The 17,996-nt window shown below is 45.6% G+C and overlaps 1 protein-coding gene across 1 annotated transcript in view; it reads left to right on the top strand.

Annotated features, from left to right (window-relative positions):
- col16a1 (collagen, type XVI, alpha 1) overlaps positions 1–17,996 on the top strand; it is a 413,938-nt gene that overhangs the window by 264,642 nt on the left and 131,300 nt on the right. The window contains exons 28-29 of the mRNA XM_078566895.1: positions 2,150–2,272; positions 15,186–15,293. Of these exons, the coding sequence (XP_078423021.1) occupies positions 2,150–2,272; positions 15,186–15,293 (231 nt within the window). The remainder of the gene's footprint in view (positions 1–2,149; positions 2,273–15,185; positions 15,294–17,996) is intronic.

Raw genomic sequence — 17,996 nt, 5'->3', positions numbered from 1 at the left:
TTCCCTCTTAATCAATCTCTTGGTCTTCCTTTGCTGAATCCTAAACTGCTTCCAATCCTCATGCTTGCTATTTTTTCTAGCAACTTTATATGACTCCTCTTTGGATCTAATACTATCCTTAATTTATTTTGTTAGCCATGGTGGGGTTGCTTTTCCTGTTGTGTTTTTGCGTCAGAAAGGAATGTATAAGTTGCAGTGCAAATATTGTTCCTTAAATGAAGGAGCAGCCCTTGCGAAATCTTGAATTTTACTGACCTGCATTTTGAACATACTGGCCTGCCTTACCGGCTTTTGAATATGGGCTACGCGACCCACACAGAGGGGCTTCGGGGCCGAACCTGGTCTACATCCTCAGATCATGGATGGATTCTTGTGCCTTCCCTCCGGTGAGAGGGTGGCGGGTGGGTACCCCACCACCTTCTCACCTCCACTTCGGTTAATTCTGGGGCAGGCGGGCCCATGGATGCCCTTTCCACCTCACCGCCAATTGAGCCCCTCCAGTAGGCCTCAAATCATCGCCGCTGATATTAACCCAGCGACAGGCATCCGGTGGGGGGTGTGGTCATCATGTGGGAAGCATGACAAGCAAACCCTGGTACGTTTTCTTGCAGGTGCCCAGGAGAGTCCCTTGTCCAAAGGCACTCGGTGCCTAACCGAGAGAACTGGCATCAGGAAGCGGAGTGGGGGGGGTGTGGGGCATTGAGAGCTACCCCTCTGCCCTTTCTGCTGACCACACTCTCCTGATACCCACTTCCTGTCATCACTCACCTGGGCTTGGGCCCCCTCCTTGATCCAAGGCCTCGCATGGGTGTGGTACCAGCAGCAGCCACTGCCTTCCCTGTGCTGAGTGAGGAAGAGCTGCTGGCCTCTGATTGGCATCATATCCCTCATGCTCCTCCTATGTCCTGCCTGCATCCTCCATTGCCACTTCCCATGAATAAAAATACCCAATTACAAACATTTCAAGGCTTGCCACTGTTGTTATATGGCTATTGGTCCTGTACATAATGCATGCCAGGTGAATGAGCATGAAGGATCAGCGGAAGCATGGAGGGGCTTGGGGAATATGCACTGGAGGGGGTGCAGAGGAGATTCACCAGGATGTTGCCTGGGATGAAACATTTAAGTTATGAAGAGAGATTGGATAGACTTGGGTTGTTTTCGTTGGAGCAGAGAAGACTGAGGGGCGACCTGATCGAGGTGCACAAGATTATGAGGGGCATGGACAGGGTGGATAGGGAGCAGCTGTTCCCCTTAGTTGAAGGGTCAGTCACAAGGGGATATAAGTTCAAGGTGAAGGGCAGGAGGTTTAGGGGGGATGTGAGGAAAAACTTTTTTACCCAGAGGGTGGTGACGGTCTGGAATGCGCTGCCTGGGAGGGTGGTGGAGGCGGGTTGCCTCACATCCTTTAAAAAGTACCTGGATGAGCACTTGGCACGTCATAACAGTCAAGGCTATGGGCCAAGTGCTGGTAAATGGGATTACGTAGGTAGGTCAGGTGTTTCTCACGTGTTGGTGCAGACTCAATGGGCCGAAGGTCCTCTTCTGCACAGTGATTCTGAATATGGGGGACCATGGAGGGGGCATGGAGAATATGAGGGGGCATTTGGAATGTGTGAGGGGTGAGTGCTTGAGAGCTTGACATTCATCTTTAAATCTGGGCTGGCATCCTAATGAATGGAGGCAGGTGTTCCAGCCTGCTGGCCTTAACATCCGCCCACCTCCGCCGTCGCCTCGAGCCTGCCCCCACCTCCCTCCCTCCCCCGGCGCCCTAGTGAGCGGGGGCCTTTTTAAAGGAGACTGGTCTGCCGGGTCAGGAAGTTTTCTGACTCGACCTTCCCACCTCCTCCACGAAAATCCGGCCCATGTGTTTGGGTGGTGGGAAGAAATTGACATGCAGATGGGATGGAGTCAGCTTGGAGCCTCCAGGAGGCAGTGTCTAGTTAGGGAGACGGTTGTGCGGAAGGAATGAAGGGGTAGAGTGATCAGTCAGAAGCTGCAAGCTCACGGCCACAGTGTAATGAACCCACATGGGCCGCTGTTGAATTATTTTTGGGTGAGTTCCAGACTGGCGTAGGGCATGTTATTGCCAGTGGTTGGTGATGTGGTAACATGCACTGAAACTGCCATCTTCCTCTTTACAACACAGGGCGATGGTTGTGGGCCATGCCTAACTGCTCAACCTGGTCATCTCCAAACATTTGTCCCAGATGATGGAAACGAGAGCTATACAGGAAGACAACCTGCATCTCAAACTCAACCTGACCGACAGGTGAGAAATTTCAGATCACGCTGCATGTTTTACCATCACCTTCTCAAATTTGGAAACAAATCAGTTACCCTGTATTGTGGAATGTTGTGTGTGATGGGAACGATTAACATTTTCCTGATAATAGATGGAGTAAGGCCGATTGAAGAGCTGTTTGGGAGTGGGGGAATGTGCCCACGACTCTAGTTGATTCACTGGAAAATCATTATTACCACCTATCCTCGTGATCCAGGAACATGACTTTACCCCTGCTTTGTGCAGTGTTGATGTGACTGTAATATTTCTCTCTCCGTGTGTGTGTGTGTGTGTGTCAAAAGCCACTTTATGGGTTTCAGAACTATAGTCAGATTTGTTTCACCTCAGCTGAATATCAGCAACTGGTCATTAGTCTGAGAAAGTGAGCTTTCCCTGATGGATGGAAGAGCCATCTCCATCAGACAAGAGGATGAGTGAAGGCCATAGAAAGATGGATCAGAGTATTGTCAAAGTGATGAAAAGCTAGGAAATATTCAGCAGGTCAGGCTGCACCTGTGGAGAGAGTAACAGTGTTAACATTTCTGGCCGATGACCTTTAATCAGAACAGGAACAAAAAAATAATTGAATAGGCTAATGGAATGTTGGCCTCCATCTAAGTAGGGCTGGATTATCAAGGTATGGAAGTTAAAGCAGTATAGAACTCTGGATAAACCTGATTTCGAGTACTGTGCTGAGTTATGTGAGAATATAGCACAGATTCACCAGAATTATACTGGATCTAAAAGGCTAAATGATAAGGCCAGGTTGCATAGAGTAAGCTTGCATTTCTTTGCATATAAAAGATTAAGGGGTAGTCTCACTGAGGTGTTTAAGATGATGAAAAGATTTGATAGGGTAGATAGAGAGAAACTATTTCCTTTGATGGGAGAGTCCAGAACAAGGTGGCAGAACCTTAACATTAGAGCTAGACCAATCAGGGTGATACTAAGAAGGACTTTTTCACACAAAGGCTACTGGAAATCTGGAACTCGCTCCCCTAAAGCTTTTGAGAATAAGGGGGGATTTCCACTTGGAGGTGGAAATAGGACTTGGTTCTGTTTTTGAGCCAGAAATCCAGTGGGAAACTCTTTGGGCTTTCACCATATTTTGTGCTTGTTACCTTTTACTCATTTGGTCTCCTGGCTCAGTGAGATTTCTCTTACTCTATGAGTGACTTGGAGATAGTCATGCAGCAGGGCATCTTTCTTTTCATTGTCATCTCCCTCTGCCTCCAATTCCTCCTTCTCTCTTACCTCCTGCTCCTGGCCCAGTGAGCTGTCCCCTTTCAGGGCCTCACTGTCCACAAGGTGCACACCCCTCTGGAGGCTCACGTTATGGAGACCACAGCAGACCATCAGAATGACCGGGACCCTTGCAGGACATTAACTGACCACACCAGACACTGGATCCTGTACCCTCTGAGCCTGAGATGTCCCATTAGTTGTGACCCTGATGTGCTGTCCAACATAGGTAAAGAAGGGTACCTGGCACCTGGGTGATGCACCAATGTGTAGCTGCCTGTGTGATGCTGCAGAGGTCCGCACTGACGAGGATACAGATGTCTGTGAACATCTACCTAGTGAGCCGCAGTCTCCTTTGACACTGGTTCTCGGTCATGTCCTGGTCACTTCATCTCTGCCTGCAGATCCTGTGCTCAGAGTAGTGGCTCCTTTGCCTTGGTGCCCCTCGCCCCTCTCCTCTTGCCTCCTGATGCCTGGTGCCCTGCTCTTCTGCGCAGGCTGCTGTTCCTTATCTCCAAGGCCCATGATTTCTGAGGATTTCTAGATACAGCCATCCTGGTTCTCAGGTGGAGTCTAAACAGTTGTGCCCACTGTCCTGATGCCCAAGTGATGCCAGGGGGACAACTCCCTGAACTGGCAGAGTTCTTATCGCTGGCCCTTCCCCTGAACAGTGATGAGCTGCTGCAACTTTAACTTCAAAGGATTAAGTCCTTAAAATTTTAAAAGCATTCTTGCTTACCTTTTTAAATTCATATGCCTCAATGACTTGGCCCAGACACGGTCCTCACTTCCTGCAGCTGCTAAATTCAGACAACTGCTAAACTCCAGACCTCTTGAGAAAATTGGAAATATTTCAGGAGGTTTTTAATTAGTCCATAATGTTGTTAATTGGCCTCAGTTAGTGTGGGTCAGTTCAGGGGCCTAAGCTCTCCCCTGCCTTCTGGAAAATTGAGGAGGGCAGAAATGGAGGTGGGACTTCTGGCCACACAATGTCACAGCCATTTTTTTTAACCAGCCTGCTTCCGTTCAGATCCAATCAGGGCCGGGAAATTTCAGCCCTCGGTATCAACTCAAAATTTCAAATTTGAGACTGATAGAATTTTATGAGGCAAAAATATTAAGGGTTATGGAGCCAAGGTTGATCGATAGAGTTAAGGTACAGATCATCCATGATTTCAGACACAGAGCAGGCATGAAGGACTGAATGGCCTCCTCCTGTTCCCATGTAACAGGCTTGAAGGGATGAATGGCCTCCTCCTGTTCCCATGTAACAGGTTTGAGGGGCTGAATGGTCTACTCTTGTTTCTGAGTTCCTCGTGGCTTTGTCAAAGGTGTTTCGGTCTTCGGTCTGTCCGCAAGCATTACCCAGACCTCCCTGTCGCTTGCCATTTCAACACTCCACCCTGCTCTCATGCCCACGTGTCGGTCCTTGGCCTGCTGCATTGTTCCAGTGAAACTCAACGCAAACTGGAGGAACAGGACCTCATCTTCCGACTAGGCACTTTACAGCCTTCTGGACTGAATATTGAGTTCAACAATTTTAGGTCATGAACTCTCTCCTTCATCCCCAACCCCTTTCCGATCCCCCCCCTTTTTTCTTTACAATAATTTATATAGATTTTTCTTTTCCCACCTATTTCCATTATTTTTAATTGTATTTCCATCCATTGTTTTATCTCTACCTTTTAGCCTTTTTTCATTCCTTCACCCCACCCCACCCCCACTAGGGCTATCTGTACCTTGCTTGTCCTGCTTTCTACCCTTAATTAGCACATTCCTTAGATAATATCACCACCTTCAACACTTCTTTGTTCTTTTTTCTATGACATCTTTTGGCTATCTCCACCTATCACTGGCCCTCTATCTAGCTCTACTTGTCCCACCCCCCTTAAACCAGCTTATATTTCACCGCTCTTCTATTTTTACATGTTCTGTTGAAGAGTCATACGGACTCGAAACGTTAACTGTGTTCCTCTCCACAGATGCTACCAGACCTGCTGAGTTTTTCCAGGTATTTTTGTTTTTGTTTTGGATTTCCGGCATCCGCAGTTTTTTGCTTTTACAATACTCTAGTTGGTGCCTAACCAGAGCTTTATAAATGTTCAGTATAACTCCCCTGCTTTTATACTCAATGCCTCTATTTATGAAGCCCACGAACCCAGATGCTTCGCTAACCACTCTCTCAATATGTCTTACCACCTTCAAAGCTCCATGCACCTGCACCCCGCCCCCCCCCAGGTCCCTCTGCCCCTTTAGAACTATGCCATTAAGCCTCTGTTGCCTCTCCCTATCTCTCCTGCCTGTATTTCTGGAGATTTGATCATGTCACACTTGATCACAAGCAAAAAAACAACAATGATTTAGTCAAAGCTACAAATCATTTTATGGAAATGAGCTCCCCAATTCCTTACTTGATCACTGGGCTACCCAACTTGTTATATTCCCAGAGAGACATAGTGCCAGGAACCACATCGCACCTGCCTTGTCTGGAGCACTGCTCTGGCTCTGTGTTCATGATTCCTCTGGTCCCTCCTGTGCTATCGATGGTGTCAGTTCCCTCTCAGTAAGTGCTCACAAGCATCAATCACAGGACTGAGTGATTATAGTGATGTGATGCAATGAACTCAAGTTTAAACCCTAAACATGTCAGCCATGGCTCAGTGATAGTCAGAGGTAGTGGGTACAAGCCCACTCCAAAGACCTGAGTGCTTAAGCTAGACTGACACTCCCAGTACAGCTCTGGGGAAGCCCTGCATTAAGTGTAAGAGACACTTCAGATGAGACAGAGAATCAAGTAGTCCTTCTCTGGCCCTGTAGGTTGACATAAATGATCCCATGGCATTATTGGAAGAAGAGCAGATATTCTCCCTTCTGTCCTGGTTAATATTTATCCCTCAACCAACATCACAAGAAACAGATGATCTTGCTATTATCTCAATGCTGTTTTAGGGTCTTGTTGTGGGCAGTTTGGCTCCTACAACAGTGACCACACTTCAAAAATACTGTAAAGCATTTGAGATGTCCTGAGGTTGTGAAAGGTGTGATCTAAATGCAAGATCTTGAGTGACTGTCCTATAGTCACTCGTGTACAGGTCTACATATAAAAAGGTGTTGCCTCTAAGTGTGTGCCACTGCACATCATTGATTCAAATACAACTCGTAAAACAGCAACAAACCCAGCTGATTGGATAGGCAGCCCATCAATTGACAAGTGACAATTTAAAGAGAGTCAGAAAGCCCTCTGGTTTCAGGCTGTGCCTATTCACAGCGATTACTCTTTGTGGCCTTAAAGGGACAGGCCTAGCTGCTCTCAGCTCTGCTAAAGCAGAAGAATAACACAGCTTCAGAAACTCATAGAAGTTACGGCATGGAGATGGGCCATTCGGCCCGTCCAGTCTGTGGCAGCATGTTTACTTTCCGCAGAGCAAGCAGCCCTAATTACATTTACCCAGCCTGTCCCCACATTGTTTCAATGCCTTTCCTTCATTTACCTCTCCAACCTTATCTTTAATGTTGATACAGTTTCTGCTGCGCTCACTAAGTCTGGATCAAATTCCACAACCCCACTACTCTCTGTCTGAGGTTCCTCTTACATTTAATGTTATGTTTAAGATGACTCATTCTTGACTTCTAAACTGCTGGAAGCAGTCTACTTCTATCTATCCTGTCCCATAACTTAATAATTTTAAGACCTCCAATTATATTGCTCCATATTTTTCCAAGTCTTTCTTTGGATTTGCATTTCCCCAAACCAGACACGATCCTGGAGAATCTGCACTGTACCCTTTAGGAACATAGGAAAAGGAGGAGGCCATTCAGCCCTTGAGCCTCTTCTTCATTCAGTAGACTATGGCTGATCTGTGGCCTATCCCATTTACCCCTTGTTGCTTCAGAATCCTTAAAATTGCTGAAAAAAGAGACATGTCAAAGTTTTTCATCTTGTACTCATCAGGACACTTTGTAAGAATACTAATATAAAGGGAAAACAACAATATATAGTGTGGATTGGTTGGCAAGTGGACTTTGGGCCTAAGGCCATCTTTTTCAGCCTTGAAAAGTGCCCACGCTACCTCAGATTTGCCCTGGAAGGGCAAAGTATCTCAAAAGTTTGAGCAACAGTTGAAGCTAGCTGTTTCACACTACTACTATGTGTTAGCAACACGAGTGGCATTCATCACAAACAGGATACTGCCATCAAGCCAAAAAGACATTCTGTCTATCACACAAATGACTAATGTGGTGTATGAATTTCAGTGCCAGTGTGATGCCAGGTATATAGGCCGTATGTTCCAGAGACTGGTGGATCGTATCAAACAATATCTCCCAGCTGCTGTTCACAATGGACAAGGTACAAACCGTGCCCAATCAGCCCATGCTTGCAAAATTCAAAGCACAGGCCGGGATTTTCCGGCTCCATCGCAGGTGGGACCCACCGTGGGTGAGGCGGCGCCCCAGCCAGAAGTCCATTGACTTGCGGCAGGACCGGAAGAGCCTGGCGGCAGGCGGGTAGGGAAAATCCCACCCACAGTGTCTAATATTAGATGTGATTCAGCAATTAGACAACTTTTGTTAAACGATCCTCAGTGTGCTAAGAATTACACTGACAACCATTTTAAGATTGTCCGTCAGGCTCGCAGTGTGGCACATTTGCATGTACTGGAGGCTACATATATTAATACACAGGGCCCTGTTCTTTACAGACAGAAAGAACATGTACACACACTGTGCCTGTTTCAGCTAAACAAAATAAGTGACAGCTGTTCACTGACTCATTCCTCAGGGCAATGCTTTGACCAATCAGGATCAAGCTACCTGGATTAAATTTCAAACAATGCTGACGGTTAACTGTCAGTCACCGTCAACTGGCACCTTCTCCATGGCAATGCCTCTACCAATCAGAGCCCACTTTCCAACCGATCAGCAGTCTCTTCTCATTGCTTTCCCTTATATGGGTATTCTCGCAAAGTGTCCTGATGAGTGCAAAGTGAAAATCTTTGACATGTCTCTCTTTCAGCAATAATCAAGCTCAATCCTCAATATCCTTAGATGACAAAAATTTAATAACCTCAATTCTGAAATTTTCATTTGATGCCTCGCCCCCTCCCACCCTGCCCAATTTTGTGTGAAGAAATGATTCCTGACATCACCGTACGCTCTATTTTAAGATTATGTCTCCATGTTCCACATTCACCCATGGGAGGAAATAGTTCTCTCTTTCTATCCAATTAATTCCCTAATTCATCTTAAATGCCTCAATTAGATCAATAATAAAAACAGAGTGCTGGAAAAACTCAGCAAGTCTGGCAGCCTCCGTGGAGAGAGAAATAGAGTTAACGTTTCATATCAAAAATGACTCTTCTTGTGAAACATTGACCCTGTTTCTCTCTCCACAGATGCTGCCAGAACGGCTGAGTTTTTCAAGCACTTTCTGTCTTTATTTCAGATCTTCAGCATCTGCAGCATTTTGCTTTTAGATCATTCCTTAAACTTTTATACTGAAAGGAATAAAACATAGGCTGGGATTGTCCAGCCCTGCCGCGGTGGATGCGATGAGCCAACCTGACGTCCATTGACTTTGGTGTGACCAGTAGATTCCGCCAGCGGGCGGGATCAGAAAATCCTGCCCTTAGCCAATACAACTCTCCTCCTAATTTAACCCTTTTTAAAATTGTTCACGCAATGTGGGCATCACTGGTAAGGCCAGCATTTACTTCCCATCCTTAACTGTCCTCGAGAAGGTGGTGGTAATCCGCACTCTTGAACCGCTGCAGTCCATGTGGTGTAAGTACACCTACAGGGCTGTTAGGAAGGGAGTTCCAGGATTTTGACCCAGTGACAGTGAAGGAACAGCAATATATTTCCTAGTCAGCATGGTGAGTGACTTGGAGGGGAACTTGCAGGCAGTGTTATTCCCATGTGTCTGTTGCCCTTGACCTTCTAGGCGGTAGAGGTTACATGTTTAAAAGGTGTGGCCTAGGGAGCCTTGTTGAGTTGCCGGTGTGCATCTTGTAGGTGGTACACAGTGCTGCCACTGTGCGTCAGTGATGGAGGGAGTGAATGTTGAAGATGCCAATAAACCAGGCTGCTTTGTCCTGGATGGTGTCGAGCTTCTTGAGTTTTGTAGGAGTGGGGAGTATTTCATCACACTCCTGACTTGTGCCTTGTAGATGGTGGGCAGGCTTCGGGGAGTCAGGAGGTGGGTTACTCGTCGCAGGATTCCTAGCCTCTGACCTGCTCTTGTAGCCACAGTATTTACATGGCTAGTCCAGTTCAGTTTCTGGTCAATGGTGACCTCCAGGATGATGGTGGTGGTGATGATGTGTCATGGACGCTTTGAAGGTGTTTCCCCAAAGTCGCCCATGAACAGCTGTTTTTTTGTTTGGGATTGTGTACTTTTTAACCTTGGAGTGAGCGGGTTAATTTAAAATAATCCAGCAGCAAAGCCTGTTTACTTAAAAAAAAATAAGGTTAACTTATTTCACGCTAATGCTCTGAAAGTTACCTAAGGAAAGATAAAATTACAAACACATACACACACACAAAGAATAGTTACAAATGTTGGTAAACAATACTGTTAGTGTGGTGTACATGGACTTTGAAAAGGCATTTGACACAATGCCACACAGGAGACTTGTGAGAAAAGCTATTGTTCATGGAATAAAAGGGGCAGTAGCAATGTGGATACAAAGTTGGCTGAAAAATAGGAAGCAGATGGTAATGGTCAATGGATATTTTTCAGGTTGGAGGAAGGTTTGTAGTGGAGTTCCCCAGGGGTCGGTGTTGGGACCCTTGCTTTTCCTGATATATATTAATAATCTAGATCTTGTGTACAGGGGACAATTTCAAAGTTTGTGGATGATATGAAGCTTGGGAGTGTTGTGAACTGCGAGAGGGACAGTGTAGAACTTCAAAAGGACATAGACAATTTGGTTGAGTGGGCAGATTGGTGGCAGATGAAGTTCAATGTGGAGAAGTGTGAGGTGATGCATTTTGGTAGGAAGAACATGGACAGACAATATAAGATATAGGGGGAAATTTTGAAGGGGGTGCATAAAGTACAAGAGCAGGGAGATTATGCTGAATTTATATAAGACATTCATTAGACCTCAGCTAGAGTATTGTGTAAAGTTCTGGGCGCCACATTATAGGAAGGATGTGAACTCATTGGCGAGAGTGCAGAAAAGGTTTACAAGAACGGTTCCAGGGATGAGAACCTTTAATTATGAGGATAGATTGGAGATTGGGACTGTTCTCCTTGGAGAGAGGAATGCTAGGAGGAGATTTGATAGAGATGTTCAAAATCATGAGGGGGCTGGACAGAGTAGATAGAGAGAAGCTGTTCCCACTCTTAAAAGCATCAAGAACGAGAGAGCACAGATTTAAAGTGATTTGCAAAAGAAGCAAATGTGACGTGAAAAAAAAACGTTTTCACACAGTGAGTGGCTCGGATCTGGAATGCACTGCCTAGAAGTGTGGTGGATGCAAGTTCAATCGAGGCATTTGAGAGGGCGTTAGATGATTATTTGAATAGAAACAATGTGCAAGGGTATGGGGAAAAGGCAGGACAATGGCACTAGGTCATAATGCTCATTTGGAGAGCCAGTACAGACATGATGGGTCAAATGGCCTCTTTCTATGCCGTTACAATTCTGTGATACTTATAAACGTGAACCAAGTTTAGTCCATCTTCAAATCAGGCCTGATATGTTTTGAAGTCAAGATGTTTCAGTGTCTGAAGTGAAGGTTTTGAGGTTGTAGTTGTCTCTACAGTTGCGATGGCTCCCACTGTCAAATTGCCAGAGATTGCTTTAACATGTGAGCTTAGGTAGAATCAGGTTTACAGGAAGGAGACTAGGTTCCTTACTTCTGTTCTGCAGGCGTGGCACTTTTAACTGCCTAGTTACTTTACAGCAGACAGTAGCTGTTTCTAGATGCTTTTGTCTCTCCCTGGGTTGAAGCTTCTTCAAGATAGTTCTCAATGGAAAACAGAATTACCTGGAAAAACTCAGCAGGTCTGGCAGCATCGGTGGAGAAGAAATCAGTTAACGTTTCGAGTCTTCACGACCCTTCGGCAGAACTGAAGCATAGTTAGGAGAAAGGTGAAATATAAGCTGGTTTAAGGTGGGGGGTGCGGGGGGAGAGAGAAGTTTAGGGTGTGGTGATTGTGGAGATAAGCAAGCAGTGATAGGAGCAGATAATCAAAAGATGTCACAGACAAAAGGATCAAAGAGGTGTTGAAGGTGGTGATATTTGTCTAAGAAAAGTGCTAATTAAGAATGGAAGACAGGATACTCAAGGTACAGCTCTAGTGGGGGTGGGGTGGAAAGACTAACAAGGTTTTAGTTTTAGATTTAAAAATAATGGAAATAGGTGGGAAAAGAAGAATCTATATAAATTATTGAAAAAAAGGGGGGGTGGAGAAACGGGGTGGGGACGGGGGGAGGGGGAGTTTAAGATCTAAAGTTGTTGAATTCAATATTCAGCCCGGAAGGCTGTAAAGTGCCTAGTCAGAAGATGAGGTGCTGTTCCTCCAGTTTGCGTTGGGCTTCACTGGAACAGTGCAGCAAGCCAAGGACAGACATGTGGGCAAGAGAACAGGGTGGAGTGTTAAAATGGCAAGCGACAGGGAGGTTTGGGTCTTTCTTGCGGACAGACCGCAGGTGTTCTGCAAAGCGGTTGCCCAGTTTGCGTTTGGTCTCTCCAATGTAGAGGAGAGCGCATTGGGAGCAACGAATGCAGTAGACTAAGTTAGGGGAAATGCAAGTGAAATGCTGCTTCACTTGAAAGGAGTGTTTGGGCCCTTGGACGGTGAGGAGAGAGGAAGTGAAAAGGCAGGTGTTGCATCTTCTGCGTGGGCATGGGGAGGTGCCATAGGTGGGGGTTGAGGAGTAGGGGGTGATGGAGGAGTGATGATAGACTGTCCACCAATATCCATTACAAGCCTACTGACTCCCACAGCTACCTCGACTACAGCTCCTCACACCCCGCTTCCTGTAAGGACTCCATCCCATTCTCTCAGTTCCTTCGCCTCCATCGCATCTGTTCTGATGACGCTACCTTCAAAAACAGCTCCTCTGACATGTCCTCCTTCTTCCTTAACCGAGGTTTTCCACCCACGGTCGTTGACAGGGCCCTCAACCGTGTCCGGCCCATATCCCGCGCATCCTCCCTCACGCCTTCTCCTCCTTCCCAGAAACATGATAGGGTCCCCCTTGTCCTCACTTATCACCCCACCAGCCTCCGCATTCAAAGGATCATCCTCCGCCATTTCCGCCAACTCCAGCATGATGCCACCACCAAACACATCTTCCCTGCACCCCCCCTGACGGCATTCCGTAGGGATCGTTCCCTCCGGGACACCCTGGTCCACTCCTCCATCACCCCCTACTCCTCAACCCACACCTATGGCACCTCCCCATGCCCACGCAGAAGATGCAACACTTGCCCCTTCACTTCCTCTCTCCTCACCGTCCAAGGGCCCAAACACTCCTTTCAAGTGAAGCAGCATTTCACTTGCATTTCCCCTAACTTAGTCTACTGCATTCGTTGCTCCCAATGCGCTCTCCTCTACATTGGAGAGACCAAACGCAAACTGGGCGACTGCTTTACAGAAAACCTGCGGTCTGTCCGCAAGAAAGACCCAAACCTCCCTGTCGCTTGCCATTTTAACACTCCACCCTGTTCTCTTGCCCACATGTCTGTCCTTGGCTTGCTGCATTGTTCCAGTGAAGCCCAACGCAAACTGGAGGAACAGCGCCTCATCTTCCGACTAGGCACTTTACAGCCTTCCGGGCTTCTTCCGACTAGGCACTTTACAGCCTTCCGGGCTGAATATTGAATTCAACAACTTTAGATCTTAAACTCCCCCTCCCCCCATCCCCACCCCGTTTTTCCCCCCTCCCTTTTTTTCAATAATTTATATAGATTCTTCTTTTCCCACCTATTTCCATTATTTTTAAATCTAAAACTAAAACCTTGTTAGTCTTTCCACCCCACCCCGACTAGAGCTGTACCTTGAGTATCCTGTCTTCCATTCTTAATTAGCACTTTTCTTAGACAAATATCACCACCTTCAACACCTCTTTGATCCTTTTGTCTGTGACATCTTTTGATTATCTGCTTCTATCACTGCTTGCTTATCTCCACAATCACCACACCCTCAACTTCTCTCTCCCCCCGCCCCCCCCACCTTAAACTAGCTTATATTTCACCTCTCTCCTAACTATGCTTCAGTTCTGCCGAAGGGTCGTGAAGACTTGAAACGTTAACTGATTTCTTCTCCACCGATGCTGCCAGACCTGCTGAGTTTTTCCAGGTAATTCTGTTTTTGTTTTGGATTTCCAGCATCCGCAGTAGCTTTTAGCTTTTTGTTTTTAGTTCTCAATGGATTTGCTTTTAGGCAGCTTGCTGCCTTTCTCTATTCTTCTAAGCAGGCAAGCTTCATTGCTCATTGTCTCAAAAATGCTAAATCATATTCCATATGTGGCAAGTGGTAATCCCATTTAGCAACCTGAAGCTTCCTCCCCACCTGTCATAATCAAAAGGGCTAAGGTTGTTCATGCCTTACAGAGGCTCATCAGTTAGTGCTATGGCCAGGACTTTCCAGCCCTGTTGCGGGGGAGATGGCCCCCCAAGCAGAAGTCGATTGGCTTGCGGCGGGACCGGAAGATCCCAGCGGCGGGTGGGTGTGGAAAATCCCGCCCTGTGTGTTTGGAGGAAAAGTTAACGAGTTACTATTTGCTCTTTTGGAACACTCATTAGATTTCAAATGCATATGTTTGAGGATGTTGCCTCTTTGTCTGGCAGAAGGGTCTCCAGCCCAAATCCACAAGGAGAGAGTCAGGTGATCCTCAGAGTCTATTTTGGAAACTGTCTTTAAATTCAATCCAAGGTTTACAAAATATGTCCTCAAAACAGTTTTCTAAAAATGTATAATATAACTGCACACTGTGACAGATGAGAATGCTGTTAAATGTCAAAGTGAGGTGGTTAGACTCTTCTTATTGGAGATGGTCAACACCTGGCACTTGTGTGACACAAATGTTACCTTTCAGCCTGAATGTTGTCCAGTTCTTGCTGTGGTCAGGATTTTAATGCCCTGGGAACCTACATAAATCCCTCTGCTCCTCGATGTTATGTGTTATCTTGTGCTCTCTTTTATAACCTGATTATTATTATAATCTAATGGATCATCAACAGTACCATGGGGGAGGTGGCCAGCAAGTCACCCTTGGGCAGTAGACTGAAGTATAGATCTTAACCCTTGCTGCCTTCGACCTTCCAGAAAACACTGCAGGAGCAGCCGAGCTTGTCCAAATTCCTGTGTGTGAGACCACTGCAAAGGGAGGGGGAGACCCCAATCACATTAAAGCAATTTGTGTACAGCTCCATTCTCCCACCTCACCCTGACAAATCACCTCAGCAAGTGGGGAGGGGATGAATTCCTGCTCTTTTCTGTCCTTGTCAGCTGTAGTCTCTACATCTGTGCCTCTGTGAGGAGTCTTAGGCCATTTCCTATATTTCCCGTGTCATAAATATAAATTGTTGTTGCTGTTGACACTTATGATGAGAAGGTAGGTGTGCAGTGTGGGGTTTGGATTTAAATTCTAATAAGGCATGCATATAACTGGTGACTCACTCTGTAATCCTGTTAATTTAGGGTGATCCTGGTCCAAAGGGCGACACAGGAGAGCCGGGCACAAAAGGAATTCCAGGTATCCCTGGGATTCCAGGGGTACGTGGCCGCCATGGACTTAAAGGTGAAAAGGTGAGTCAGCAAATTATCATTGGCCGTTATCTTAAATGGGCTGGAATACAAAGGTGAAAAAAATGAGGATTCTTTTGTAGAGAGGCCTCGGTTAGACCTTGTTTGGAGTAACTGTGTTCAATTCTGGGCACCACACAGCAGGAAGAATATACTGGCCTGGAGGGGATCTAGAGCAGGTTTACCAGAATAAAACTGGGGATAAGAGGATTACACTATGATGACAGGTTTCATAAAATTGACTTGTATTCCCTTGAACATAAAATATTGAGGGGTGATCCAATTTAAATCTTTAAAATGAGAAAGGAATGCAGTAAGATTGACAGGAAGAAGTTATTTCCTCTGATGGGGATCAAGAACAAGGGAGAAAAATCTTAAAATTAGATCTGAGACATTCAGGAGTGAAATCAGGAAGCACTTGTCTTTACACTACATTGTGGTGTCAATCTGGAATTCTCACTCCCATACAGACTGGAATGTTCAAGGGAAATTGAAATTTTCAAGACTGAGATTGAAATGGTTTTTGTTATTTAAAGAGATCAAGAGTCTTGGGGTAAAGGTGGGAAACTGTAGCTGAGGTCCAGATTAATAATGATCTGACTGCATGATGCCTGTGACATACGAACATATGACCATACAAATTAGGAGCAGGAGTAGGTCATTGACCCCTCGAGCCTGTTCCGCCACTCAATAAGATCATGGTTGATCTGATTGTGGCCTCAACTCAACGTTCCCACCTACCCCCAATACCCTTTGACCCCCTTGTCAATCAAGAATCTATCTACTCTGCCTTAAAAATATTCAATGACCCAGCCTCCACTGCTCTCTGAGGAAGAGAGTTCCATAGGCTCACAATCCTCTGAGAGAAGAATTTTCTCCTCATCTCCATCTTAAATGGGGAACCCCTTATTTTTAAACTGTGTCCCCTAGTTCTAGTCTCTCCCACAAGGGGAAACATCCTTTCAGCATCCACCCTGTCAAGCCCCCTCAGGTTCTTATATGTTTCAACATGATCACCTCTCAACCTTTTAAACTCCAATGGATACAGACCCAGCCTGTCCAACCTTTCCTCATAGGATAACCTCTCATCCTAGGCATTAGTCGAGTGAACCTTCTCTGGACTACTTCTCATGCAATTATGTCCTTTCCTGACCAAAACTATATACAAAAATCTAGATCTGAACATAAGAGCATAAGAAATAGGAGCAGGGTTGGGTCATTTCAGCCCTTCGAGCTCACTCTGCCATTCAATGAGATCATGGCTAATCTTCTACTTCAACACCATTTTTCTGCACTATCCCCTTGATGTTTTTAATATGTAATTGTTTATTTAAAGATATTTAATATCAGCCTTGAACGTACTCAACAACTGAGTCTCCACAGCCATCTGGGGCAGAGAATTCCAAAGATTCATCATCCTCTGAGTGAAGAAATTCCTCCGCATCTCAGTCCTAAATGGCCTGCCTTTTATTCTAAAATTGTGTCTCCTGGTTCTACACCCAACACCCCCCCCACCGCAAGCCCCGCACCCCTACCGGGCAGGGGAAACACCCTTTCTGCATCTACCCTGTCGAGCCCTGTAAGAATTTTGTATGTTTGAGCGAGATCACCTCTCATTCTTCTAAACTCCAGAGAATAAAGGCCAAGTCCATTTAATCTTTCCTCATAAGACAATCCCTCCATCCTAGGAATTAATTTAGTGAACCCTTGTTGCACTTCCTCTGTGGTAAGTATTTCTTTCCTTAGGTACGGAGACCAAAACTGCACACAATACACCAGGTGTGGCCTCACCAAGGCTCTTTATGATTGAAGCAAACATCTTTACTCCAATACTCAAACCCTCTTGCAATAAAAGACCATTTGCCTTTTAAATTGTTTGCTGTACCTCCATATTAGCTTTCAGTGGCACATGAACAAGGACACCCAAGTGCCTTTGAAGTTCAACACTTCCCAGCCTCATGCCATTTAAGAAATGCTCTATTTCTGTTTTTGCTACCAAAGTGGATAACCTCACATTTCTCCACGTTGTATTCCATCTGCCAAATTTTTGACCATTCACTTAGCCTCTCCAAATTCTCTTGAAACACCTTTGCATCTTCCTCACAACTCACACTTCCACCTAGTTTTGTGTCATCTGAAAACTTGGAAATATTACATTTAACCTCCACATCCAAATCGTTGATATAGATAGTGAATAGCTGGGATCCTTGTGGGACCTCACTAGTCACAGCCTACCAATCTGAAAATAACCCATTTATTCCTACTCTGTTTTTTGTCTCACCAATACCGAATACAACTGTAGCTAAACATCCCTACTTTTATACCCCATTACCCTCGCAATAAACAGCAACATTCCATTTGCCTTCCTAATCACTTGTTGTACCTACATACTAACTTATTATGATGCATGTACCAGAACACCCAGATCCCACTGTGCCTCAGAGCTCTGCAATCTCTCTCTCTATTTAAATAATATACTGCTTTTTTATTCTTCCTGCTGAAGTGGACAAGTTCACATTTTCCCACTTTATACTCCATCTGCCAAATGTTTGCCCACTCGCTTTACCTATCTCTATCCCTTTGCAGATTCCTTATGTCCTCTTCACAACTTACTCTCCTACCTGTCTTTGTGTCATCAGCAAATTTAGCAACTCTACATTCGATCCTGTCATCCAAGCCATTGATATAGATTGTAGATAGTTGAGG

Source organism: Cetorhinus maximus, chromosome 21 (assembly GCF_964194155.1).
Source record: "Cetorhinus maximus chromosome 21, sCetMax3.hap1.1, whole genome shotgun sequence".
NCBI classification, from domain to species: domain Eukaryota; kingdom Metazoa; phylum Chordata; class Chondrichthyes; order Lamniformes; family Cetorhinidae; genus Cetorhinus; species Cetorhinus maximus.
The sequence above is the reverse complement of the archived record's forward strand: the minus strand, read 5'-3'. Positions and strand labels throughout refer to the sequence as shown.